The sequence below is a fragment of the Pleurodeles waltl genome, chromosome 7 (genome assembly GCF_031143425.1).
Source record: "Pleurodeles waltl isolate 20211129_DDA chromosome 7, aPleWal1.hap1.20221129, whole genome shotgun sequence".
NCBI classification, from domain to species: domain Eukaryota; kingdom Metazoa; phylum Chordata; class Amphibia; order Caudata; family Salamandridae; genus Pleurodeles; species Pleurodeles waltl.
In genome coordinates, this window is record NC_090446.1 from 917198863 (window position 1) to 917225200 (window position 26338).

The 26338-nt window shown below is 47.5% G+C and overlaps 1 protein-coding gene across 1 annotated transcript in view; it reads left to right on the top strand.

The window, feature by feature from the left end:
• The window catches only part of G3BP1 (G3BP stress granule assembly factor 1), a 506090-nt gene extending 480732 nt beyond the window's left edge, over window positions 1-25358 (top strand). The window contains exon 12 of the mRNA XM_069199592.1: window positions 24524-25358. Coding sequence (XP_069055693.1) covers window positions 24524-24730 — 207 coding nt within the window. The 3' untranslated portion in view covers window positions 24731-25358. The remainder of the gene's footprint in view (window positions 1-24523) is intronic.
• The last annotated feature ends 980 nt before the right edge of the window (window positions 25359-26338 follow it).

Here is a 26338-nt window from a genome sequence, read left to right on the forward strand (position 1 = left end):
AAAACAACTATTTATTGCCTTTCAAAAACCTCATACAGGAAATCCAATTTCAAAACAAGGCATTGCTAGGTGGATAGTTAAGTGTATTCAAACCTGCTATCTTAAAGCAAAGAGAGAGCTGCCTATTACACCAAAGGCACACTCAACCAGAAAGAAAGGGGCTACCATGGCCTTTCTAGGAAATACTCCAATGAACGAAATATGTAAGGCAGCAACATGGTCTACGCCTCATACATTTACCAAGCACTACTGTGTAGATGTGTTAACTGCACAACAAGCCACAGTAGGTCAGGCTGTACTAAGAACATTATTTCAAACTACTTCAACTCCTTCAGGCTGAACCACCGCTTTTGGGGAGATAACTGCTTACTAGTCGGTGCACAGCATGTGTATCTGCAGCTACACATGCCATCGAACGGAAAATGTCACTTACCCAGTGTACATCTGTTCGTGGCATGAGTCGCTGCAGATTCACATGCGCCCACCCGCCTCCCCGGGAGCCTTTAGCCGTTTAGAAGTAGATCTTCAACATTTGTACATTTGTAAATATATTACTTTTACCTTTATTATGTACATACGTATTCATTCCATTGCATGGGCACTATTACTAACATACACAACTCCTACCTCACCCTCTGCGGGGAAAACAATCTAAGATGGAGTCGACGCCCATGCGCACTGGAATCGAAGTGGGAGGAGTCCCTCGGTCTCGTGACTCGAAAAGACTTCTTTGAAGAAAAACAACTTGTAACACTCCGAGCCCAACACCAGACGGCGGACTGTGCACAGCATGTGAATCTGCAGCGACTCATGCCACGAACAGATGTACACTGGGTAAGTGACATTTTCCATATACAGCATTTTTAGTAGACAAATTTTCATACTAAACTCATATATACGTGTGTATAACAGCAATGAAGACTATATTCATAAAAAAGCTAAAATGCTTTTTCTATGGAGTTTTTTTTTTTTTTTTTTTTTTTTTTAAACAGACCTTTTCAAAGTTACAATGAGATTAAAACTTTCCAAAGCCCCCAAGCTGGGCCCAGGGAAAGAAGCAGTAGCAACATCAATGAAAAAAGAGAAAAAACTACATTGAAAACAAAGGAGCATTATTAGCTAATAGGCTGCATGCAGGTTAACACAGGAGAACCATAAAATTCTGGCACCGTGCCTTTAAGACCCTGAGCACCCCCAGTATCCCACCATGCCTCAGGGGTGAAGGAGAGGAGACAGTTGGTTCACAGTTAGGTCATTTCTTTTTTCCGGTTTCTTCTGAGAGGATCCTGGAGCATTGAGATCTCAGTTTTTTTTGAGTTTTTCTCAGGAAAATACTTAACAGCGTTTTTTCTTTTTACTCGACATTCTACACCTTTGTCTGAGTCAAGAGATTTTTTCCTGACTGAAAAATGCCTTCTCTTTTTGTGAAGTGCCCTTCCTGTGGGAAGAAGGCGGCCCAGTCAGATCCACACTCTCTTTGCATTGTGTGTTTGCCTCAGTCACTGCCCTGACACTTGCAGACACTGCAAGAACATGTCAAAAAGGACTCTGAAGGACAGGGAGAAGATAAGACTTCATGGTCTTCATGAGAGGCAGAAGACATCGTCCTCTTCGCTTCCCAGGCAGCCAACAAGCCATTCTCAGGAGAGATAGGCTAGATCGACGTCAGCGGGTAGGAAGGTACCTGTTTGTGCCCCGTCGACGTCATCGCTGTCACTGTCACGTCGTCATAGGTCGACGGCGACCCGTCCGATGTCGAAGGATACGACGTCGAAGGAACATGGCCACCACAGGGGCAGATCTCCGTCGACTGCAACCCACCGATCGACGGCTTTGAAGGCCTCGCACCCCTCGACGGCATGAAAGACGTCGAAATCGCCTCAGCGGCGAGAGCAAAGACATCCGCCGTCGGCGGCCCATCTCTCGACAGCGAGGCACACGACGTCGAGCAGGTCGCGGTCAAGGGATCGCCGGTCACCGTCTAGGTGCTCAACGTTGAGACCAGAGCAACCCACGTCACTCCCTTCGTCGTTGCAACTGTCGACGTCGACACAGGTTTTACCTGTCTTACAAGGAGAAGAGCGTTGGCTACCGCCAGCTGATAAGACCACTCCAACAACTCTGGTCTCCTTAAGGAGTGGTTCATCTGGGTGGTCGAGAGCCGCATCGTCTCGGCATGTCTCGCCCATCAACTTGTCGCCAAGGTGGTTGGAGAGCCTTAATAGAACGACTGCCTCTCCAGACTCTCAATACTCGAGGATGTACTCATCTTCGGCTTCTCTCCCGAGAACACCATCGCCAACAGCGCGGGCAGGACGGGCTTGTTCTGCGTATCGCCAGTCGGCCACTAGGCCTCGATGCGCCGCTACTACATCTCGGAGCAGGTCACGCTCCCAGAGAAGATCTAGATCACGGTCACGCCGTCCCAGAAGGTCTCCTTCTTGGTCATCGTCTGGGTCTTCAGTAAGAGAGTACTCCCGACCCTAACAGATTCTCCACCAGCTAGAGTTTCCCCGGTGGACGATATCACAACCTTTAACGAGGTGCTTCTCAGGGGAGCACAAAAGCTGAATATTGAGGTCCCGGAACCTTCAACCTCCTCATCCGTGATCTTTGAAACCCTGCAACACAGAGCGGTTTCAAAGAAATTGTTACCGCTGGTGCCTGGTCTTTCACAACCAACCATGGACACCTTTTTGGCACCAGCCACCCTCAGATCAGCTCCTGCTAGGATCTTAAAGAAATATAAGGCACCTGAGCAAGATCCTTTGTTTCTCAGGACTGATCCACCGCCTGACTCAGTCATATTGGCCACAGCCCGGAAGACGCACTCAGTGGCATCATCCTCCATGGTTCCACCAGACAAGGAGAGTAGGCACCTGGACTCTTTGGGGAGGAAGATGTGTGGCCCGGCGGCTTCCATGATGAAGGTCTCCAGCGCCTCTGCACTCCTAGGCAGATACGACCGATCACTTTGGGACTCGCTAAGCAGGTTCACAGAAAAGCTGCTTAGGGAGGACAGGCAGTATTTTCAGGAGATCCTTCAGGGGGGGAGTCTGGTCTCCAATCAGGTCATCAGTGCAGCAGCAGATGGGGCAGACTTAGCAGCACATGGTTACGCGCATGGGGTTTGTGCGAGAAGGTCTTCCTGGCTGAGACTCGCATGATTGAAGCAGGAAGCGCAGCAGCGTATCCTAAACCTTCCGTTCAACGGAAACTCTCTTTTTGGAACCCACACATGTGAGGAGATGGTGCGTATGAAGGCGGAAGCGGACACCATGAGGGCAGTGGGCCTGGAGTAAAGGAAAGACTTCAGGCAAGGGTATAGACCTTACGACAGGTGCCCGTTCCAGCAGAGGGTTCAAGCCCCTCATTGGTCCCAGAGGCCACAACAGACACATGGGCGTCCACTCTTACAATCTCGTAAGGGCACGAGAGACCGAGGGTCAAGCAGACCTCAGCAGTCCACACCCAAAGCTCCTGCAAAACAATGAGGACTCACTTCCCTTAACACCGTGCACCACTCTGGTGGGGGGGGGGGAGGGGAGGAAGTATCACAGCATTCATTCACGAGTGGCGTGGCATAACAAAAGACAAATGGGTGCTGAACATTGTAGAGAATGGGTACTCTTCTTTTCCGACAACCTCCTCCTCACTTGCCACCAACCAAATGCAATCCGGCTCACATGAGTCTATTACGTAAAGAGGCTCACGCTCTTTTACGGAAAAAAGCAATAGAAAAAGTCCCAGTCGCGCACAGAGGGAAAGGAGTGTACTCCCGCTACTTTCTGGTAGCAAAAAAAGGTAGAGAAGGAGTTTTCAGACCGATTCTGGACTTACGACTACTGAACAAGTACATAAAAAAGCAAAAGTTCAGGATGCTGGCTCTCCACCAGATTTTCCCTCCGCTGCATCGAGGAGACTGGATGTGCTCCATAGACCTGCAAGACGCGTACTTTCATATCCCGATCATTCCCAAGCATCGGAAATTCCTACGCTTCCTGATAGCCTCCCAGCACTATCAGTTCAAGGTGCTTCTTTTCGGCCTAAAATCTGTCCCTCGCGTTTTCTCAAAATGCGTAGCAACGGTAGCGGCGCATCTAAGGAAGCAGAAAATCTTAATTTACCCATACCTAGACGACTGGCTACTGAAAGCCTCCTGTCCGGAGCAGGCGAAAAGTCATCTGGACATTGTGCTCAGTGTTTACAGATCTCTAGGTCTACAAGTCAACTACCAAAACCTCCACTACCTGGGAGCAATACTGAATACAGAACTCGAAAGAGTGTATCCTTCAGAGGAACAACTGTTCTCAATAAAGAGGAAGTGTGAAGACCTGAGGTACGACGCACCTACGGCCTGTCAGGTGACATCTCTATTGGGCTCCATGGCCTCGTGCATTTTCATTGTCCCGAATGCCAGGCTACATATGAGGCCTCTTCAAGAGTTGTGGAAAACAACTGGAACCAGAGCACAGGCCGCTGGGCGGACAGTGAGTCTTCTGATGGGAGCACGACAATCGTTACGATGGTGGATGCACAGACATCACCTGTCGGTAGGAGTTCCGTTTCACCAGCTAATCCCGTCCGACACTCTGGTAACGGATGCGTCGCTTCAGGGATGGGAGCTCATCTGGGTTCCCTTCAAGCTCAGGGCCTGTGGTCCGACAACGAAAGAGTACCACATCAACCTGCTGGAGCTCAGAGCAGCTCATCTGGCTCTCAAGTCTTTTGCTCCATCGATTCAGGGGAAATCTCTTCTAGTGCAAACGGACAATACGACGACAATGTATTATCTAAACAAACGAGGAACGAGATCCCTTCCCCTGTCTTGGGAGTCTCAGGCCATCTAGCATTGGATCTTAGCGAGGGGAATGTCTCTTACAGCAGTTCACCTACCAGGGCAACAAAGTGGAGGCGTACTTCCTAAGCAGAACTCTTGAGGACGCCCACGATTGGGTTCTTCACGACTAGGTCGTCGAAGACCTCTTCGGTCAATGGGGTCGGCCTCAATTAGATCTCTTCGCAGACTAGGATAACAAAAAATGCCCAGACTTCGCGTCCAGGTTTTACCGTCCGGGGTCTCGAGGGAATGCCCTGTTGATAGACTGGTCAGGGATATTTCTCTACGCTTTTCCACCGATTCCCCTCATACCTGTGGTGATAAACAAACTCTACAGATCCAGCACCAGAATGATTCTCATAGCTCCACAATGGCCTCGTCAGTTAGATCTCCTCAACCTATCAGAACAGCCTCCAGGAGGCTGCTGTGCAGACCGGATCTCCTTTGCCTGATGGGAGGCAGGATACTTCACCCCAACCTTCCCTCTCTGAGCTTGACGGCATGGCTCCTGAATTCCTGCAGTATGGGCACCTAGGGCTCTCGCAGGAGTGCATGAACATCTTAAAGGAGTCCAGACGGCGTTCTTACGCATTCAAGTGGAAGAGGTTCTACATATGGTGTCGTCAGCAAGGTCCGACTCCTATACTGGCTCAGGAGGTGATCATACTGTCTTACCTGCTCTATTTGGCAAAATCGGGTCTGCAAGTGTTTTCTATTAAGGTACATTTATCTGCCATTACAGCCTATCGTAAGTCACCTTCTCAGGAATCCTTTTTTTACAAGGCCAGTAGTCAAGGATTTCTTAGAAGGTTTGAAAAGTTTTTCCACCCATTCGAAAACCCTCTCCTCTGTGGGAGCTAAACATAGTACTATCGAGACTGATGGGCCCTCCTTTCGAACCCATCCACAAAGCCTCTTTGCAACACCTTACGTGGAAGATGGCATTTCTGGTAGCCATTACTTCCGCGAGGAGGGTCAGTGAAATTCAGGCTTTGTCCTCCAAAGAACCATACACGGTCTTCCATGAGAATAGAGTGCTTCTACGAACTCATCCATCATTCTTACCGAAGGTGGTGTCAGATTTTTCACATCAGACTATTTCACTACCAATTTTTTTCCCCAATCCGGATACTCCGGCGGAGAAAGCTTTGCACTCCCTGGATTTGAAAAGAGTGCTAAAATTTACTTGGATAAGACCAAACTAATTAGACGATCTCACCACTTATTTGTAAATTACGGTCATTTGAGAACAGGCGAGGCAGCCTCAAAACGAACCATATCGAGATTGATAGTTGCATGTATTTTTACTGCATATCAATTGGCTAACAGCTATTGGCTAGGCCTAAGGCTCATTCGACAAGAGGAAAAGCAGATACTGCTGCCCTCCTTAATAATGTTCCAATCTCTGAAATTTGTAAGGCTGCTACATGGGTGTCTGTACATACATTTACTAGGCCTTACTGTTTGGACTCCGATGCCAGAGCAGACGCCCAAGTTGGGCAAGCATCTCTGAGAAATTTGTTTGCATAATGCATATCTCTTCCTGCACTTATATTAGACAGTCCGCAGAGTTAAGGGATGGGCTTGCTAATCTATTCAATGTTTAGGACTATTGATGAGGATCCCCTGGAAGAGAAGGATGATTTACTTACCTGTAAATCCTAGTTCTCTTCCAGGGGTATCTTCATCAAAGTCATAAACAACCCACCCTCCTCCCCGGACGCAAGTCTCCTAGAAGTGCAGGACACACTATCTTTCGAATCTGCTGGACAAGTTGTCACCGTAAAACAGTACTGTCCTAACTGAACCAACTGTCATCTGTCCTTCACCCCTGAGGCATGGTGGGATACTGGGGGTGCTCAGGGTCTTAAAGGCACGGTGCCAGAATTTTATGGTTCTCCTGTGTTAACCTGCATGCAGCCTATTGGCTAATAATGCTCCTTTGTTTTCAATGTAGTTCTCTCTTTTTTCACTGATGTTGCTACTGCTTCTTTCCCTGGGCCCAGCTAGGGGGCTTTGAAAAGTTTTTATCTTATTGTAACTTTGAAAAGGTCTGTTTAAAAAAAAAAAAAAAAAAAAAACACCATAGAAATAAAGCATTTTAGCCTGTTTATGAAGATAGTCTGCATTGCTGTTATACACACGTATATATATGAGTTTGGTATGAAAATTTGTCTACTAAAAATGCTATATATATTTTTCATGCATATTTCATACTTTTATATGTGTGTATTTTATGTATGCTCCGGGGTCCCCGCACGAGGGCGGGAATATTCAATGTTTATGACTTTGAGGATACCCCTGGAAGAGAACTAGGATTTACAGGTAAGTAACTTATCCATTTGACTTCATTTGACATATCGCTTTATATATTACATGTCCTAGTAGTGACAAACAGCCTATTTAGTTTCTGTGAGTGCTGCTTCTCTCCTAGAACTGCATTGGAAATGCCATATCATCTGTCTGACTGGTATCTTCTGACCTATGAGGAGTAGCGGAGGCATATTAAGTATGTTTGGAATGGGAGTGAGAAATCCTGCTTACTGGTGTAGGTTTTTTTTTTTTTTTTTTTTTTTTATTATTACCATTGTAGAAATGCCACTTTTAGAAAGTGGTCATTTCTCTTTGCTTATTACTCTAGTGCCTTTGCAGCCTGACTCAAGTCTACGTCTGACGCGCAGAGTGACAGCTCCACTTGGTGCATACTTTCCAGACAGCCATTACACAGGAGGGGCTGAGTGTGACAGGAGAGGCATCTCCATACTGATAGTCTCCCTGGGCTAGGGAGAGGGAAGTGGGTCGTTCACACCTTACATGTGCATAGAATGTGTCCTGCCCTCACACAATAGACTGATAGACTGATTATCCCCTACTGATGCTGGTTTGAATGGGCTTTATGCTTGACTTGAAAGGACTTCTTTGAAGTTGCCCCCTGAATAAAGGCATTTTTTCAGTATAAATAGAAGGGGCTTGCCCTCTGATTGTTAAAGCACTTTTGGAACTGGGACTGAGCCTCTGCTGGAAGGACTGCTGAACTCCTCTTCAGTTGTTGCCCTGCTGCCAACCTGCTCCCTGGCTCCAGAGTCCGTAGGCACTGCTGAACTGCCTGGAGAAGTCACCCTTAATTACCTTTACGGTGCTGGCCTGCTGCTTTCTCTCTATTTGTGCCTCAAGTGCTCTCCTCTCATGGGTAGCAATCCCAGGGTTGTCAAGGATCCCTCCAGAGCACTTTGCAGTTCACCTCATTTACCTCTAGCGCAAGGGAAGTGCTGGATCCCCTGATAGTGTGGACTAACATAGGAGCTCAGCTGGAGTGCTTCTTTCCTGCCGCCTCATTGCTTTCCTTGATTTTTATTCTGGCCTGCAGCGCCAATGGAGCGTGCTCGACAAGACTCTTAGCCTGTCCCTGGGTTCACTGAACTCTACTGGCTGTTCAGGCGCTGTGCTGGGCGCACTGCTTTCAGAAAGACACGTGACCTACTGTCCGCCGAGAGGGAAGACGAGGAAGTGCTTTTTCTTGGGCACAGAGTGGTGCAGGGTGAGCGCTGCACTCTTCCGATCCTGGGAGATAATTGGACTGCCACTTGCAGGCTGCGCTGTGAGAAATCCCTTCACAGGGCGCCCATCAGATGGCCTGGCGTGCTGAATAAAACATCATCCCTAGAAAACCCTCTGTGCAGCCCCCCTCCTGGGTAGAGACACTGCCTAGATGTGAGAAAGTAGCCTCTTTCTAGCCTTGTTACCCCCACTTTTGGCCTGTTTGTGAGTGTATGTCAGGGTGTTTTCACTGTCTCACTGGGATCCTACTAGCCAGGGCCCAGTGCTCATAGTGAAAACCCTATGTTTTCAGTATGTTTGTTATGTGTCACTGGGACCCTGCTAGTCAGGAACCCAGTGCTCATAAGTTTGTGGCCTATATGTATGTGTTCCCTGTGTGGTGCCTAACTGTCTCACTGAGGCTCTGCTAATCAGAACCTCAGTGGTTATGCTCTCTCATTTCTTTCAAATTGTCACTAACAGGCTAGTGACCAATTTTACCAATTTACATTGGCTTACTGGAACACCCTTATAATTCCCTAGTATATGGTACTGAGGTACCCAGGGTATTGGGGTTCCAAGAGATCCCTATGGGCTGCAGCATTTCTTTTGCCACCCATAGGGAGCTCTGACAATTCTTACACAGGCCTGCCACTGCAGCCTGAGTGAAATAACGTCCACGTTATTTCACAGCCATTTTACACTGCACTTAAGTAATTTACAAGTCACCTATATGTCTAACCTTTACCTGGTAAAGGTTAGGTGCAAAGTTACTTAGTGTGTGGGCACCCTGGCACTAGCCAAGGTGCCCCCACATTGTTCAGGGCCAATTCCCCGGACTTTGTGAGTGCGGGGACACCATTACACGCGTGCACTACATATAGGTCACTACCTATATGTAGCTTCACAATGGTAACTCCGAATATGGCCATGTAACATGTCTATGATCATGGAATTGCCCCCTCTATGCCATCCTGGCATAGTTGGCACAATCCCATGATCCCAGTGGTCTGTAGCACAGACCCTGGTACTGCCAAACTGCCTTTCCCGGGGTTTCACTGCAGCTGCTGCCAACCCCTCAGACAGGTTTCTGCCCTCCTGGGGTCCAGCCAGGCTTGGCCCAGGATGGCAGAACAAAGGACTTCCTCTGAGAGAGGGTGTTACACCCTCTCCCTTTGGAAAATGGTGTGAAGGCAGGGGAGGTGTAGCCTCCCCCAGCCTCTGGAAATGCTTTCATGGGCACACATGGTGCCCATTTCTGCTTAAGCCAGTCTACACCGGTTCAGGGACCCCTTAGCCCTGCTCTGGCATGAAACTGGACAAAGGAAAGGGGAGTGACCACTCCCCTGACCTGCACCTCCCCTGGGAGGTGCCCAGAGCTCCTCCAGTGTGCTCCAGACCTCTGCCATCTTGGAAACAGAGGTGCTGCTGGCACACTGGACTGCTCTGAGTGGCCAGTGCCAACAGGTGACGTCAGAGACTCCTTCTGATAGGCTCCTTTAGGTGTTGCTAGCCTATCCTCTCTCCTAGGTAGCCAAACCCTCTTTTCTGGCTATTTAGGGTCTCTGTCTCTGGGGATTCCTTAGATAACAAAAGCAAGAGCTCATCCGAGTTCCTCTGCATCTCTCTTTTCACCTTCTGCCAAGGAATCGACTGCTGACCGCGCTGGAAGCCTGCAAAACTGCAACAAAGTAGCAAAGACGACTACTGCAACTCTGTAACGCTGATCCTGCCGCCTTCTCGACTGTTTTCCTGGTGGTGCATGCTGTGGGGGTAGTCTGCCTCCTCTCTGCACTAGAAGCTCCGAAGAAATCTCCCATGGGTCGACGGAGTCGTCCCCCTGCAACCGCAGGCACCAAAGAACTGCATCACCGGTACCCTGGGTCTCCTTTCAGCACGACAAGCGTGGCCCCTTGAATCCAGCAAGTCTGTCCAAGTGACTCCCACAGTCCAGTGACTCTTCAGTCCAAGTTTGGTGGAGGTAAGTCCTTGCCTCCCCACGCCAGACTGCATTGCTGGGAACCGTGACTTTTGCAGCTACTCCGGCCTCCGTGCACTTCTGGCGGAAATCCTTTGTGCACAGTCCAGCCTGGGTCCACGGCACTCTAACCTGCATTGCACGACCTCCTAAGTTGTCCTCCGGCGGCGTGGGACTCCTTTGTGCAACTTCGGGTGAGCACCGTTTCACTCCACTTCGTAGTGCCTGTTCCGGCACTTCTGCGGGTGCTGCCTGCTTTCTGAGAGGGCTCCTTGTCTTGCTCGACGCCCCCTCTGTCCCCAGACGCAATTGGCGACATCCTGGTCCCTCCTGGGCCACAGCAGCATCCAAAAACCCTAACCGCACGATTTGCAGCTAGCAAGGCTTGTTGGCGGTCTTTCTTTAGGAAAACACTTCTGCACGACTCTCCACGGCGTGGGGGATCCATCCTCCAAAGGGGAAGTCTCTAGCCCTTGTCGTTCCTGCAGAACCTTCAGCTTCTACTGTCCAGTAGCAGCTTCTTTGCACCCACAGCTGGCATTTCCTGGGCATCTGCCCATCTCCGACTTGCTTGTGACTTTTGGACTTGGTCCCTTTGTTCCACAGGTACCCTCGACTGGAAATCCATCGTTGTTGCATTGCTGGTTTGTGTCTTTCCTGCAGAATTCCCCTATCACGACTTCTATGTCCTTTGGGGAACTTTAGTGCACTTTGCACTCACTTTTCAGGGTCTTGGGGTGGGCTATTTTTCTAACCCTTACTATTTTCTAATAGTCCCAGCGACCCTCTACAAGGTCACATAGGTTTGGGGTCCATTTGTGGTTCGCATTCCACTTTTGGAGTATATGGTTTGTGTTGCCCCTATCCCTATGTGCCCCCATTGCATCCTATTGTAACTATACATTGTTTGCACTGTTTTCTAATACTATTCCTGCATATTTTGGTATTGTGTACATATATCTTGTTTATATATTTGCTATCCCCATACTGAGGGTACACTCTGAGATACTTTGGCATATTGTCATAAAAATAAAGTACCTTTATTTTTTTAGTATATCTGTGTATTGTGTTTTCTTATGATATTGTGCATATGACACTAGTGGTACTGTAGGAGCTTCACTCGTCTCCTAGTTCAGCCTAAGCTGCTCTGCTAAGCTACCATTATCTATCAGCCTATGCTGCTAGACACCCTATACACTAATAAGGGATAACTGGGCCTGGTGCAAGGTGTAAGTACCCCTTGGTACTCACTACAAGCCAGTCCAGCCTCTTACACTAGACCACGCAGTCAACCCTGGCCACACACCGACTGCTAGTTTGTCAGGAAAGCGCTCCTTCGTGGGTGACATGGCTTACGGCAAGGGAGCCGTGCGACTGCAGGAATGTGCTCTCGGGAGCCACTGTGCAAGTTAGCCGGCACCCAGGCGTCGAGTCTCCCTCAGAGGGTCCCTGTTGGCTGGCTCAATGCACTGGACCCTGTGCTGCACCAGCGCAGCCATCGCTTGGAGTATCCCAAGACTATGCCACCCCAAGTCATGGCGGCTGAGGCGCACCGGCCCTCTTCTTGCCTCCAGAGATTGTAACTGTAGTAGGTGAGGTACAGATTTGGGGCAGCACCGTCCTGGTGGGAGGACGCAGGAGGCAGCCCAACTTCCCTTTCTTGAATTACCCCATGCAGAAGGGAGGGGAGGTATCCAGTGCAGCCTCCCTTCTGGCCCCAACTGCACAATGCCTTAGTTGCCCGACAGCGATAATTCCTGCGGGTGGTGGGATTTATTTATGTTGTTGCTACTTGTCATGAAGGAGGGGGGGTGGGTGATACATCCGCTGTTTCGTTTCTTTTTCTACACTTGCCAAATCTGCGTCTGAAACACGTGCCTGTGGTACAGTGCATAGATAATGTGGTTGTTGTTTTAGTTAGAAAATCACTTGTCTCTTCCTTCCACACCTCTCGATCCTCTAGCAGCTTTTCGTCCCTTCTACTGCTTTAAGATAAGTCTCTTCCACCTGGGTCACTCCATTATTTCCCGGACCCTCAACTGCCTGCTGGGACCCATCCAGTTGATGGCTATTAGTCTGTTCACCAGAGCATAATGCAGAAACTTGTATTCCATCTTTTTCTCATTGGGTTTGACTACCATGCTGAGCAGGTGGTGTGGCAAAAGTGCCAGCTGTATCCCAGTGAGCTCCCTCACATGATTTGTGACCTCATCCCAGAAACTCTTCCCCCGCCCTCTGCTCTCTTCCCAGTCTTCCCTGGTGTTGGGTCGGAGTGTTACAAGTTGTTTTTCTTCGAAGAAATCTTTCGAGTCACGGGACCGAGTGACTCCTCCTTTTGTCTCCATTGCGCATGGGCGTCGACTCCATCTACGATTGTTTTTTTTCCGCCATCGGGTTCGGACGTGTTCCTGTCGCTCCGAGTTTCGGAACAGAAAAACAGCTACATTTCGGAAGATTTTCGTCGGTATTGTTGCGTTCGGGATCGGCGTAGTTGGAATCAACACCGCATCGAAGATCGAAGAGCTCCGGAGCCCTTCGGGGTAGTTTTCGATCCCCCGTCGGGGCCTGCTCGGCCCGACCGCGTGTAGAAGAACGCCGATGGAACGGACCCCGTTCCGTTTCTGTCCCAAATGCCACAACAAATACCCCTATACAGACCAACACTTGGTCTGTAACCTGTGCCTGTCACCTGAGCACAGTGAAGACACTTGCGAGGCCTGTCGTGCGTTCCGGTCCCGAAAAACACTCCGAGACCGTCGAGCCAGAAGACTTCAAATGGCGTCCACGCCGACAGCCCACCGAGAGTTCGAGATACAAGAGGAAGAAACCTTTTCGATACACGAATCGGACTCCGAGGAATTCGACGATCCACGAACCGTGAGTAAGACGTCGAAAACCACTCATAAGAAGATTGTCAAGGCCCAGGGGACGCCACTGCCACCAGGCCATGGCTCCACCCATAAATTCGGTGACCGACCGTCGGCACCGAAAAAGGCCCAAACAGTGCCGAGACTGTCCGACTCCGGTCGAGACACCGGCACGCAGCCTTCTCGGGACCGAGAAAGTGCTGGAGACATACATCGACACCGAGATAGCGGTGTAGACACGGCTCGACGCCGAGACAGCGGCACCGACGAAGATCGACGCCGAGATGTTTCGACTCCGAAAAAGAAAAAAGTCACCTCTGAGCCGAAAAAAGATGCAGACAGGGTTTCGGTGCCAAAACAACCTGCAACCGACCCAGTTTCAGGCTCTTATACAGAAGAGCAATCAATGACCTCCCAAATGCGAAAGCATAGGTTTGAGGAAGACCTGCAATCCACCGATGTAGACCATACGCAGAAACGTATTTTTATACAGCAGGGGACAGGAAAGATAAGCACCCTTCCCCCTATTAGGAGAAAGAGAAGACTGGAATTTCAAACTGACTAAACACCACAAACAAAAATGGTGAAAAAGGTTACTCCGCCACCCTCTCCTCCACCTATAATTCACGTCTCACCAGCACAAACTCCATCACATTCCCCGGCTCACACCACCATGAGCCAAGTGACCAGGATCAGGACGCATGGGACTTCTACAACGCCCCTGTGTCAGATAACAGTCCGGAGGCATACCCTACAAAGCCATCACCACCAGAAGACAGTACTGCATATTCTCAGGTGGTGGCTAGAGCAGCACAATTCCACAATGTAAGCCTCCACTCAGAACAAGTCGAGGATGACTTTCTATTCAACACCCTCTCCGCCACCCACAGCTCCTACCAAAGCCTGCCTATGCTCCCTGGTATGCTTCGGCACGCAAAAGACATCTTTAAGGAGCCGGTCAAAAGTAGGGCAATCACACCAAGGGTGGAAAAAAAGTATAAAGCGCCTCCTACAGACCCTATTTTCATCACTACACAGCTGCCACCAGATTCTGTCGTTGTAGGAGCAGCTAGGAAAAGGGCCAACTCCCACACATCTGGGGACGCACCACCCCCAGATAAGGAAAGCTGCAAGTTCGATGCAGCTGGAAAGAGTCGCAGCACAAGCTGCAAACCAGTGGCGCATCGCTAACTCTCAGGCACTACTTGAGCGCTATGACAGAGCCCATTGGGATGAGATGCAACATCTCATTGAACATCTACCCAAAGACCTACAAAAGAGGGCAAAGCAAGTGGTTGATGAAGGACAGAACATTTCAAACAACCAGATACGCTCCTCCATGGATGCAGCAGACACAGCTGCAAGAACAATAAATACATCTGTGACCATCAGAAGGCATGCATGGCTACGAACGTCTGGGTTTAAACCAGAGATTCAGCAGGCAGTTCTCAATATGCCATTCAACGAAAAAGAACTGTTCGGTCCAGAAGTGGACACGGCGATTGAGAAACTTAAAAAAGACACGGACACTGCTAAAGCCATGGGCGCACTCTACTCCCCGCAGAGCAGAGGAAATTACAGCACCTTCTGCAAAACACCCTTTAGAGGGGGGTTTCGGGGTCAACCCACACAAGCCAGTACCTCACAGGCAACAACATCCAGTTACCAGGGACAGTACAGGGGAGGCTTTCGGGGCCAATATAGAGGAGGGCAATTCCCTAGCAATAGGGGAAAATTTCAAAGCCCCAAAACCCCTACAACTAAGCAGTGACTCACATGTCACTCACCCCCTCCACACAACACCAGTGGGGGGAAGAATAGGTCATTATTACAAAGCATGGGAGGAGATCACTACAGACACTTGGGTTCTAGCAATTATCCAAAATGGTTATTGCATAGAATTTCTACAATTCCCTCCAAACATACCACCGAGAGCACAAAATTTATCAAAACATCATTCCGAGCTCCTGGAGATAGAAGTTCAAGCACTATTGCAAAAGAATGCAATCGAGTTAGTACCAAACACACAAATAAACACAGGAGTTTATTCACTGTACTTCTTAATACCAAAGAAGGACAAAACGCTAAGACCAATCCTAGACCTAAGAATACTAAACACATACATCAAGTCAGACCACTTTCACATGGTCACACTACAAGAAGTGTTACCATTGCTGAAACTACACGACTACATGACAACATTAGACCTCAGACGCGTATTTCCATATACCAATACATCCATCGCACAGGAAATACCTAAGGTTTGTATTCAAAGGAATACACTACCAATTCAAGGTACTGCCTTTCGGTTTAACAACCGCACCAAGAGTCTTTACCAAATGTCTAGCAGTAGTCGCTGCACACATCAGAAGGCAGCAAATACATGTATTCCCGTATCTAGACGACTGGCTAATCAAGACCCATTCGTTAATAACGTGCTCACACCACACAAATCAAATCATACAAACCCTCTACAAACTAGGGTTCACAGTCAACTTCGCAAAATCCAACATTCTGCCATGCAAGGTACAACAATACCTAGGAGCCATAATAAACACAACAATAGGAGTGGCCACTCCAAGTCCACAAAGAATTCAAAATTTCAACAACATCATACAACTCATGTATCCAACACAAAGAATACAAGCAAAGATGATATTACAACTCCTAGGCATGATGTCTTCATGCATAGCCATTGTCCCAAACGCAAGACTGCACATGAGGCCCTTACAACAGTGCCTAGCATCACAGTGGTCACAAGCACAGGGTCACCTTACAGATCTGGTGTTAATAGACCGCCAAACTTACCTCTCGCTTCTATGGTCGAACAATATAAATTTAAACAAAGGGCGGCCTTTCCAAGACCCAGTGCCACAATACGTAATAACAGATGCTTCCATGACAGGGTGGGGAGCACACCTCGATCAACACAGCATACAAGGACAATGGAACGTACATCAAACAAAACTGCATATAAATCACCTAGAACTGCTAGCAGTTTTTCAAGCACTAAAGGCTTTTCAACCAATAATAGTTCACAAATACATTCTCGTCAAAACCGACAACATGACAACAATGTATTATCTAAACAAACAAGGGGGGACGCACTCAACGCAATTGAGCCTGCTGGCACAAAAGATATGGCGTTGGGCAATTCACAACCAAATTCGCCTAATAGCACACTTTATCCCAGGAATTCAGAATCAACTCGCAGACAATCTCTCTCGATCACTAACAGGTCCACGAATGGGAAATTCACCCCCAAATTCTGAACACTTACTTCACGCTCTGGGGAACACCTCAAATAGACTTGTTTGTGACAAAAGAGAACGCAAAATGCCAAAACTTCGCATCCAGATACCCACACAGGCAGTCCCACGGCAATGCCCTATGGATCAACTGGTCAGGGATATTTGCCTACGCTTTTCCTCCTCTCCCTCTCCTTCCTTCCTTATCTGGTAAACAAACTCAGTCAAAACAAACTCAAACTCATATTAATAGCACCAACTTGGGCAAGGCAACCCTGGTACACAACGCTGCTAGACCTATCAGTAGTACCCCACATCAAACTGCCCAACAAGCCGGATCTGTTAACACAACACAACCAAACGATCAGACACCCAGATCCAGCATCGCTGAATCTAGCAATCTGGCTCCTGAAATCCTAGAATTCGGACACTTACAACTTACCCAAGAATGTATGGAAGTCATAAAGCAAGCCAGAAGGCCATCCACCAGGCACTGCTATGCCAGTAAATGGAAGAGGTTTGTTTGCTACTGCCATATTAATCAAATCCAACCATTACACGCAACCCCAAAACATGTAGTGGGTTACTTGCTTCACTTACAAAAATCTAACCTAGCTTTCTCTTCCATTAAAATACACCTTGCAGCAATATCTGCATACCTGCAGCCTACCTAGAGGGCCTTAAAAGAATTATTCCACCAAGAACACCACCTGTTCCTTCATGGAACCTAAATGTTGTCTTAACTAGACTTATGGGTCCACCTTTTGAACCCATGCACTCCTGCGAAATACAGTTCCTAACATGGAAGGTTGCATTTCTCATCGCCATTACCTCTCTAAGAAGAGTAAGCGAGATTCAGGCGTTTACAATACAAGAACCTTTTATACAACTACACAAAAATAAGGTCGTCCTAAGGACTAATCCTAAATTTTTGCCAAAAGTTATTTCACCGTTCCATCTAAATCAAACAGTGGAACTTCCAGTGTTCTTCCCACAGCCAGATTCCGTAGCTGAGAGGGCACTACATACTTTAGATGTCAAAAGAGCATTAATGTATTACATTGACAGAACAAAGAGCATCAGGAAAACTAAACAGCTATTTATTGCATTCCAAAAACCTCATGCAGGAAACCCAATATCAAAACAAGGTATAGCCAGATGGATAGTTAAAAGCATCCAAATCTGCTACCTTAAAGCTAAACGACAACTGCCCATTACACCAAGGGCGCACACAACCAGAAAGAAAGGTGCTACCATGGCCTTTCTAGGAAACATCCCAATGCAAGAAATATGTAAGGCAGCCACATGGTCTACGCCTCACACATTCACCAAGCACTACTGTGTAGACGTGTTATCCGCACAACAAGCCACAGTAGGTCAAGCCGTATTAAGAACATTGTTTCAGACTACTCCCACTCCTACAGGCTGAGCCACTGCTTTGGGGAGATAACTGCTTACTAGTTTATGCAAAACATGCGTATCTACAGCGACAGATGCCTTCGAACTGAAAATGTCACTTACCCAGTGTACATCTGTTCGTGCCATCAGTCGCTGTAGATTCGCATGTGCCCACCCGCCTCCCCGGGAGCCTGTAGCAGTTCGGAGGGTACCTTCAACTATTTGTATATATATTATTTTTACCTTAAATAGGTACATACTTAGTCACTCCATTGCATGGGCACTATTACTACAATACAACTCCTACCTCACCCTCTGCGGGGAAAAACAATCGAAGATGGAGTCGACGCCCATGCGCAATGGAGACAAAAGGAGGAGTCACTCGGTCCCGTGACTCGAAAGACTTCTTCGCAGAAAAACAACTTGTAACACTCCGACCCAACACCAGATGGCGAGCTATGCAAAACATGCGAATCTACAGCGACTGATGCCACGAACAGATGTACACTGGGTAAGTGACATTTTCCTTATCTAGTTATCCAAAACACTCTGATAGCATTCCAGTGTCTTGTGTACCCCTTAAAGTTCAACCTTAGTGTAGGAAGTTGGCTCTGTATGCACTATTTCAAAGTAAGGATTAGTATGCACAGAGTCCAAGGGTTCCCCTTAGAGGTAAGATAGTGGCAAAAAGAGATAATACTAATGCTCTATTTTGTGGTAGTGTGGTCGAGCAGTAGGCTTATCAAAGGAGTAGTGTTAAGCATTTGTTGTACATACACACAGGCAATAAATGAGGAACACACACTCAGAGACAAATCCAGCCAATAGGTTTTGTTATAGAAAAATATCTTTTCTTAGTTTATTTTAAGAACCACAGGTTCAAATTCTACATGTAATATCTCATTTGAAAGGTATTGCAGGTAAGTACTCTAGGAACTTTGAATCATTACATTAGCATGTATACTTTTTACATAAAACACAATAAGCTGTTTTATAAGTGGACACAGTGCAATTTTCACAGTTCCTGGGGGAGGCAAGTTTTTGTTAGTTTTGTCAGGTAAGTAAATCACTTACAAGTCTCAGGTTTGGGTCCAAGGTAGCCCACCGTTGGGGGTTCAGAGCAACCCCAAAGTTACCACACCAGCAGCTCAGGGCCGGTCAGGTGCAGAGGTCAAAGAGGTGCCCAAAACGCATAGGCTTCAATGGAGAGAAGGGGGTGCCCCGGTTCCGGTCTGCCAGCAGGTAAGTACCCGCGTCTTCGGAGGGCAGACCAGGGGGGTTTTGTAGGGCACCGGGGGGGGGACACAAGTTCACACAAAAAGTACACCCTCAGCGGCACTGGGGCGGCCGGGTGCAGTGTAGAAACAAGCGTCGGGTTTTCCATGGTTTCTTATGAGAGATCAAGGGATCTCTTCAGCGTTGCAGGCAGGCAAGGGGGGGGGGCTCCTCGGGGTAGCCACCACCTGGGCAAGGGAGAGGGCCTCCTGGGGGTCACTCCTGCACTGGAGTTTCGATCCTTCAGGTGCTGGGGGCTGCGGGTGCAGGGTCTTTTCCAGCCGTCGGGATTTCAGAGTCAGGCAGTCGCGGTCAGGGGGAGCCTTGGGATTCCCTCTGCAGGCGTCGCTGTGGGGGCTCGGGGCGACAACTTTGGTTACTCACAGTCTTGGAGTCGCCGGAGGGTCCTCCCTGAAGCGTTTTCTTCACCAGTCGAGTCGGGGTCGCCGGGTGCAGTGTTGCAAGTCTCACGCTTCTTGCGGGGATTGCAGGGGTCTTTAAATCTGCTCCTCTGTAACAAAGTTGCAGTCTTTTTGGAACAGGGCCGCTGTCCTCGGGAGTTTCTTGTTCCTCTTGAAGCAGGGCAGTCCTCTGAGGATTCAGAGGTCGCTGGTCCTGGGGAAAGCGTCGCTGGAGCAGGTTTCTTTAGAAGGCAGGAGACAGGCCGGTAGGACTGGGGCCAAAGCAGTTGGTGTCTTCTTTTCTTCTTCTGCAGGGGACTTTCAGCTCAGCAGTCCTCTTCTTGTAAGTTGCAGGAATCTAAATTCTTAGGTTCAGGGGAGCCCTTAATTACTAAATTTAAGGGCATGTTTAGGTCTGGGGGGTTAGTAGCCAATGGCTACTAGCCCTGAGGGTGGGTACACCCTCTTTGTGCCTCCTCCCAAGGGGAGGGGGACACATTCCTATCCCTATTGGGGGAATCCTCCTTCTACAAGATGGAGGATTTCTAAAAGTCAGTCACCTCAGCTCAGGACACCTTAGGGGCTGTCCTGACTGGCCAGTGACTCCTCCTTGTTTTTCTCATTATCTCTCCTGGACTTGCCGCCAAAAGTGGGGGCTGTGTCCAGGGGGCAGGCATCTCCACTAGCTGGAGTGCCCTGGGGCATTGTAACACGAAGCTTGAGCCTTTGAAGCTCACTGCTAGGTGTTACAGTTCCTGCAGGGGGGAGGTGTGAAGCACCTCCACCCAGAGCAGGCTTTGTTTCTGTCCTCAGAGAGCACAAAGGCTCTCACCGCATGAGGTCAGACACTCGTCTCTCAGCAGCAGGCTGGCACAGACCAGTCAGTCCTGCACTGAACAATTGGGTAAAATACAGGGGGTATCTCTAAGATGCCCTCTGTGTGCATTTTTTAATAAATCCAACACTGGCATCAGTGTGGGTTTATTATTCTGAGAAGTTTGATACTAAACTTCCCAGTATTCAGTGTAGCCATTATGGAGCTGTGGAGTTCGTTTTTGACAGACTCCCAGCCCATATACTCTTATGGCTACCCTGCACTTACAATGTCTAAGGTTTTGCTTAGACACTGTAGGGGCATAGTGCTCATGCACATATGCCCTCACCTGTGGTATAGTGCACCCTGCCTTAGGGCTGTAAGGCCTACTAGAGGGGTGACTTACCTATGCCACAGGCAGTGGGAGGTTGGCATGGCACCCTGAGGGGAGTGCCATGTCGACTTAGTCATTTTCTCCCCATTAGCACACACAAGCTGGCAAGCAGTGTGTCTGTGCTGAGTGAGGGGTCCCTAGGGTGGCATAAGACATGCTGCAGCCCTTAGAGACCTTCCCTGGCAGCCTGCCACACACCAGACATGTTGCTGGCCACATGGGGAGAGTGCCTTTGTCACTCTGTGGCTAGTAACAAAGCCTGTACTGGGTGGAGGTGCTTCTCACCTCCCCCTGCAGGAACTGTAACACCTGGCGGTGAGCCTCAAAGGCTCACCCCCTTTGTTACAGCACCCCAGGGCACTCCAGCTAGTGGAGTTGGCCGCCCCCTACGGCCACGGCCCCACTTTTTGCAGCAAGGCCGGAGGAGATCATGAGAAAAACAAGGAGGCGTCACTGGCCAGTCAGGACAGCCCCTAAGGTGTAAGAGGATTCCCCCCAGACCTAAACACACCCCTAAATCGATTATTTAGGGGCTCCCAGAACCTAGGTAACTAGATTCCTGCAACCTAAGACGAAGAAGGACTGGTGAGCTGAAAAACCTGCAGAGAAGACGGAGACACCAACTGTTTTGGCCCCAGCTCTACCGGCGTGTCTCCCCACTTCAAGAGAACTGCTACAGCGACGCGTTCCACAGGGTCCAGCGACCTCTGAAGCCTCAGAGGACTACCCTGCATCTAAAAGGACCAAGAACTCCTGAAGACAGTGGCTGCGTTCCTCAAAGACTGCAACTTTGCAACAAAGAAACAACTTGTTAAAACCACACGTTTCCTGCCAGAAGCGTGAGACTTGGCACTCTGCACCCGACGCCCCTGGCTCGACTTGTGGAGAACCAACACTACAGGGAGGACTCCCCGGTGACTGCGAGCCCGTGAGTAGCCAGAGTTGACCCCCCTGAGCCCCCACAGCAATGCCTGCAGAGGGAATCCAGAGGCTCCCCCTGACCGCGACTGCCTGCTTCTAAGAACCCGACGCCTGGTAAGGACACTGCACCCGCAGCCCCCAGGACCTGAAGGATCCGACATCCAGTGCAGGAGCGACCCCCAGGTGGCCCTCTCCCTTGCCCAGGTGGTGGCTACCCCGAGGAGCCATCCCCCCCCCCCCCCCCCCCCCCCCCCCCCTTGCCTGCCTGCCTGCATCGCTGAAGAGACCCCTTGGTCTCCCATTGAACTCCATTACAAACCCGACACCTGTTTGCACTCTGCACCCGGCCGCCCCGTGCCGCTGAGGGTGTACTTTTTGTGCTAACTTGTGTACCCCCTCGGTGCCCTACAAAAACCCCCTGGTGTGCCCTCCGAAGACGTGGGTACTTACCTGCTGGCAGACTGGAACCCCTTCTCCATTGAAGCCTATGCGTTTTGGGCACCACTTTGACCTCTGCACCTGACCTGCCCTGAGCTGCTGGTGTGGTAACTTTGGGGCTGCTCTGAACCCCCAACGGTGGGCTACCTTGGACCCAACTTTGAACCCTGTAGGTGGTTTACGTCCCTGCAAAACTAAAACTTACCTCCCCCAGGAACTGTTGAAAATTGCACTAAAGTGTCTGGTTTTAAAATAGCTTATTGCCATTTGTGTGAAAACTGTATATGCTATTTTGCTAATTCAAAGTTCCTAAGTGAAATACCTTTCATTTAAAGTATTGTTTGTAAATCTTGAACCTGTGGTTCTTAAAATAAACTAAGAAAATATATTTTTCTATACAAAAACCTATTGGCCTGGAATTGTCTTTGAGTGTTTGTTCCCCATTTATTGCCTGTGTGTACAACAAATGCTTAACACTACCCTCTGATAAGCTTACTGCTCGACCACACTACCACAAAATAGAGCATTAGAATTTTCTCTTTTTGCCACTATCTTACCTCTAAGGGGAACCCTTGGACTCTGTGCATGCTATTTCTTACTTTGAAATAGTGCACACAGATCCAACTTCCTACAGCAAGCACTTCTTTTTTATTTTTATTTTTTTAGAAGCACTAAACGTCTGTCCAGTCAAAACGTGTACTCCTAGGGCCCAACATGTGAGCAAAGTTAAATTACTTTTCAAGTGATGCTCACAGATTCGTATGGGGGCGGCTGCTCTGTCATGCCAGACCATAAAGTGCACTTTGTTTACCCAAATAAGTTTTCCACTCTTTATTTCAAAACAAAAGTAAAAAAAAAAAAAGTTACTTCAGTTTGTTCTTTGTTCGTCCTGCTTCTGGGCATACAATTCAGTCAAAACTATGCCCTTCGAATCCAATTGACCTAAATTTGTCAACACGTTTAAATAACATCTGGTAACTTTCAACTGGATTCTTCCATATTTTCGGAATGAGAATTTTTGCAATGAACTCAACTTCCTATCCAACGTCCATCTTTAAGTTGGTATTTGAAAAAGATAACTTAATGCTTCTTTATATTTCATGACTAACCCTATTAAAAAATAGTCCGAGCACATGGATCCTCCAATATCAGGAGGCATCGACTGCGGCCTGCAAAGGGTTTAGCTGCTCTTTAAATCAAGAGGTTAATCTTACCATCAATGAATTAGTGGTTTCTGAAAAATCGCTTCTGCGGTAAAGGTTTTTTTTCTTGTTTTTAACATGCATTTGTGTTTTTTTTTTTTTTTTTGCCTGTCTTATTACGCAGATGATGCCTTGTAGCTGCTCAATTACTATTGCATGTTTAAAAGGCTCATCTGTTAATGCTAGGCAGGCTGCGGCTAGGACAAGTCTGCATGAATTTGCCCAGTGTAAGTCTTGGTTTTAGTGCAATAAGTGAGGCGGTTTGGCAAAAAGGGTTTACGTCTTTTTTAGCCTGAATGTTCTGCTCCTTTAAATCTCAGGCCCTCTGATTACAGATATTAGCAAATTTAAAGAGGTAGTAATCTGATGAAAGGAGTATGTATTGGTTGAACAAGATTATATTTTTGGAAAAACTTTCAGAGAAAGCATTTCTGAAGGTAAGTACTTGTTTTCAAATCTGACCGGACTGAGGGCGGTCCTAATCTTCTAAGAATACACTTGCTTGGCTCATGTAAGCTCAAATCCCTATAAACGTCTCTTTGAAATATTTGCATTTCTGTATTTTGATTTTCTTCAAATTTTTGCCCTCACCATTTCAGTGCTCCTGAATATCATTGATGATTCTGTGATGAAAAGATGCCTTTTAGGTTCCTTGTTCATCATTGTGTGCCGTCATTGAATTTATAGGCAAGAGCACAGCTTTTTTTAAATTTAACCTCTGAAATGTTTTTCCTAGACAAACTCGAGAGCCTTCCTAATTGTTGTTGTGAAAATTAATTAAAGAAGTGAGGTGCACGTTAGGTCTACCTTAGTTTGCAATTTAAAAATAACTTGAAATATGCTAGATTAATTTTTGTTTTTGTTTGACCTCTTTGACTATGTGCAGATGTGGAAGTATTCAGTCCTTCTATTCTGTGAAATTGTCCTTGAGGGAGATCTGGGAATACAAATTGTTCCATTCTGGATAGTGGATGGATGTAGTGCTTAAAGGAAAATTGTAAATATCTAATTTAGTGCATGTACTAGTGACTTAGAATATTTAGCTCTCAAGGTTAAGCATTTCGTAGTCACTCTTCTGTTTTGGTTTCCTGTTTGGCAGTTTGTATCAAATTCTAATGACTGTATTACCTCAGGCTTACCACGCTTCTATGAGACTGTGCGAGTCCTTCAAGCCAGAACACTAATTCCTAAATGTTTTCTTCTTCCACAGCCAATCATGTTTAGGGGAGAGGTGCGTCTAAATGTGGAAGAGAAAAAAACTCGAGCTGCCAGGGAAGGTGACAGACGAGACAATAGGCCCCGTGGGATTGGACCTCGTGGTGGTCTAGGTGGCGGCATTCGGGGACCTCCCCGTGGTGGCATGCCCACAAAACCTGGATTTGGGACTGGAAGAGGCATTGTTGGCCCACGTCAATGATCTGGCTGCAAGAGGATGATCCACAGTGGCACCGAACTCCCCATTCCATTGCAGCCTGTTGAGTTCCATCGTTGTGCTCCTTGGAATGGTTGCCCATCCTGGTGGACTGCTACCTTTGATACTGTTCATCTGCCCTACGTCTCATTGGTTTTTTTTCTTCTAGTTTTGTCCCAGATTTCAGCTTGTGTGGAACAATGTTTTAGGAGAAGTGGATCATTTTAACCAAGAGACCTCCCATCTTCACTGAAAATATGTACAGGATTCATTTCCCCCCTCTTGCTCTCCACCTTCATTTTCAAGTGGTTCTGCCTTTAAAAAAAAAGGATATTCTTTAAAAACAAAACTGAAATTAGGTGTATTTCAGTAAAAGGAGTTAAGCTTCCTCTTTACTTGCACATGTCAGGCCTTTAGAAAGACCAAGCACTTGATTCGCATCCAGAGACTCTAATGTATCATCCCCTTCCCGTCTTGCCACATCTCAAAGCTGTGAGAGCTGCCGACAGCTATTTAAGTCACGTTTACTGGCGCTGCCTAAAGGAAATTTAGGGAAAACAAGTATTCATCAGAATTTTTTTTATGTATCTTAACACGATCACTGAGAGAAATAAACTACTGTTTTTACCACTCATATGTTTTGAGGGGAATTGTGGGATAGGTCTTTTAATGTCTGGCTGCTTGGCTCTTAGTGTCTCCTAAATTAGATTTCTTTCTTCATTGCAAAAGGGAGTTTGTCTTGTTTCCATGTTTAAATTGATGGGGAACTGAAACAAAAACAGATTGTGTGCCTTCTATTTATCTCATTCCAGTCTTGGAGAATTGTTAAAATAATAAAAGAACAAAGAATGAAGATTTGCTCAGTGAGACACATGACAACGGCTGAAGCACTTTCTGCGCTATTTTCAGCTGCATAGTTGAAGAAAATATCAGCATAATATTGTTTGCATAATGCATATACCAACCAAATAGTGTGATAGTTTTTGAAACAAATAACTCTGCTAGTTGTGCTTGAAGAAATGTGAAAATCTGAAATTTAGCTAAGGTCTTTTCACCTTCAGAAGACATCAGCATGGGTTTCTCACCATATCCATACGGGGTACTACTGATGATTTCTTTTGTGCAAAACTAGCTCCATAGCTCTGTACAGGTGGGGTTGAGTGTAGTTTCCTCATTGAAAAAATTGTTCTGCGTAGGTGGTAGGTGGCTGGCAATTGGATTCACTGGAAAAATGTCTAGAAGCCCTTGTCATGTAGGATAGTAACAAAGGTACAGTAATGTTGAATTGGAGATGCAAAGCTTTTGAATGTTTTTTTATTTTTTATTTTAGAACTGCAAGAGATTGGGAGGAGGATGTGTAAAGTTGTTTCAAAGCTTCGATTGTAAACACACCCTAAAATGGCCAGTTTGAACGCCAAGTATATTGTAGACTTTGGCTCTACAGATTTATGGTGAGGCTGTAGCAAATGAGGACGGTACTATCTTGCAGTGGGAGCCAATGTAAGTTGAACACTGTTGGTGCCATGCTTACTTGGTTGTCCCCTGGTGAGTTAAGTAGAGCTGCATTTAGATTTTTTTTTTTTTCTGGTGGGATGGTTTCAGATGTTAGCTAGG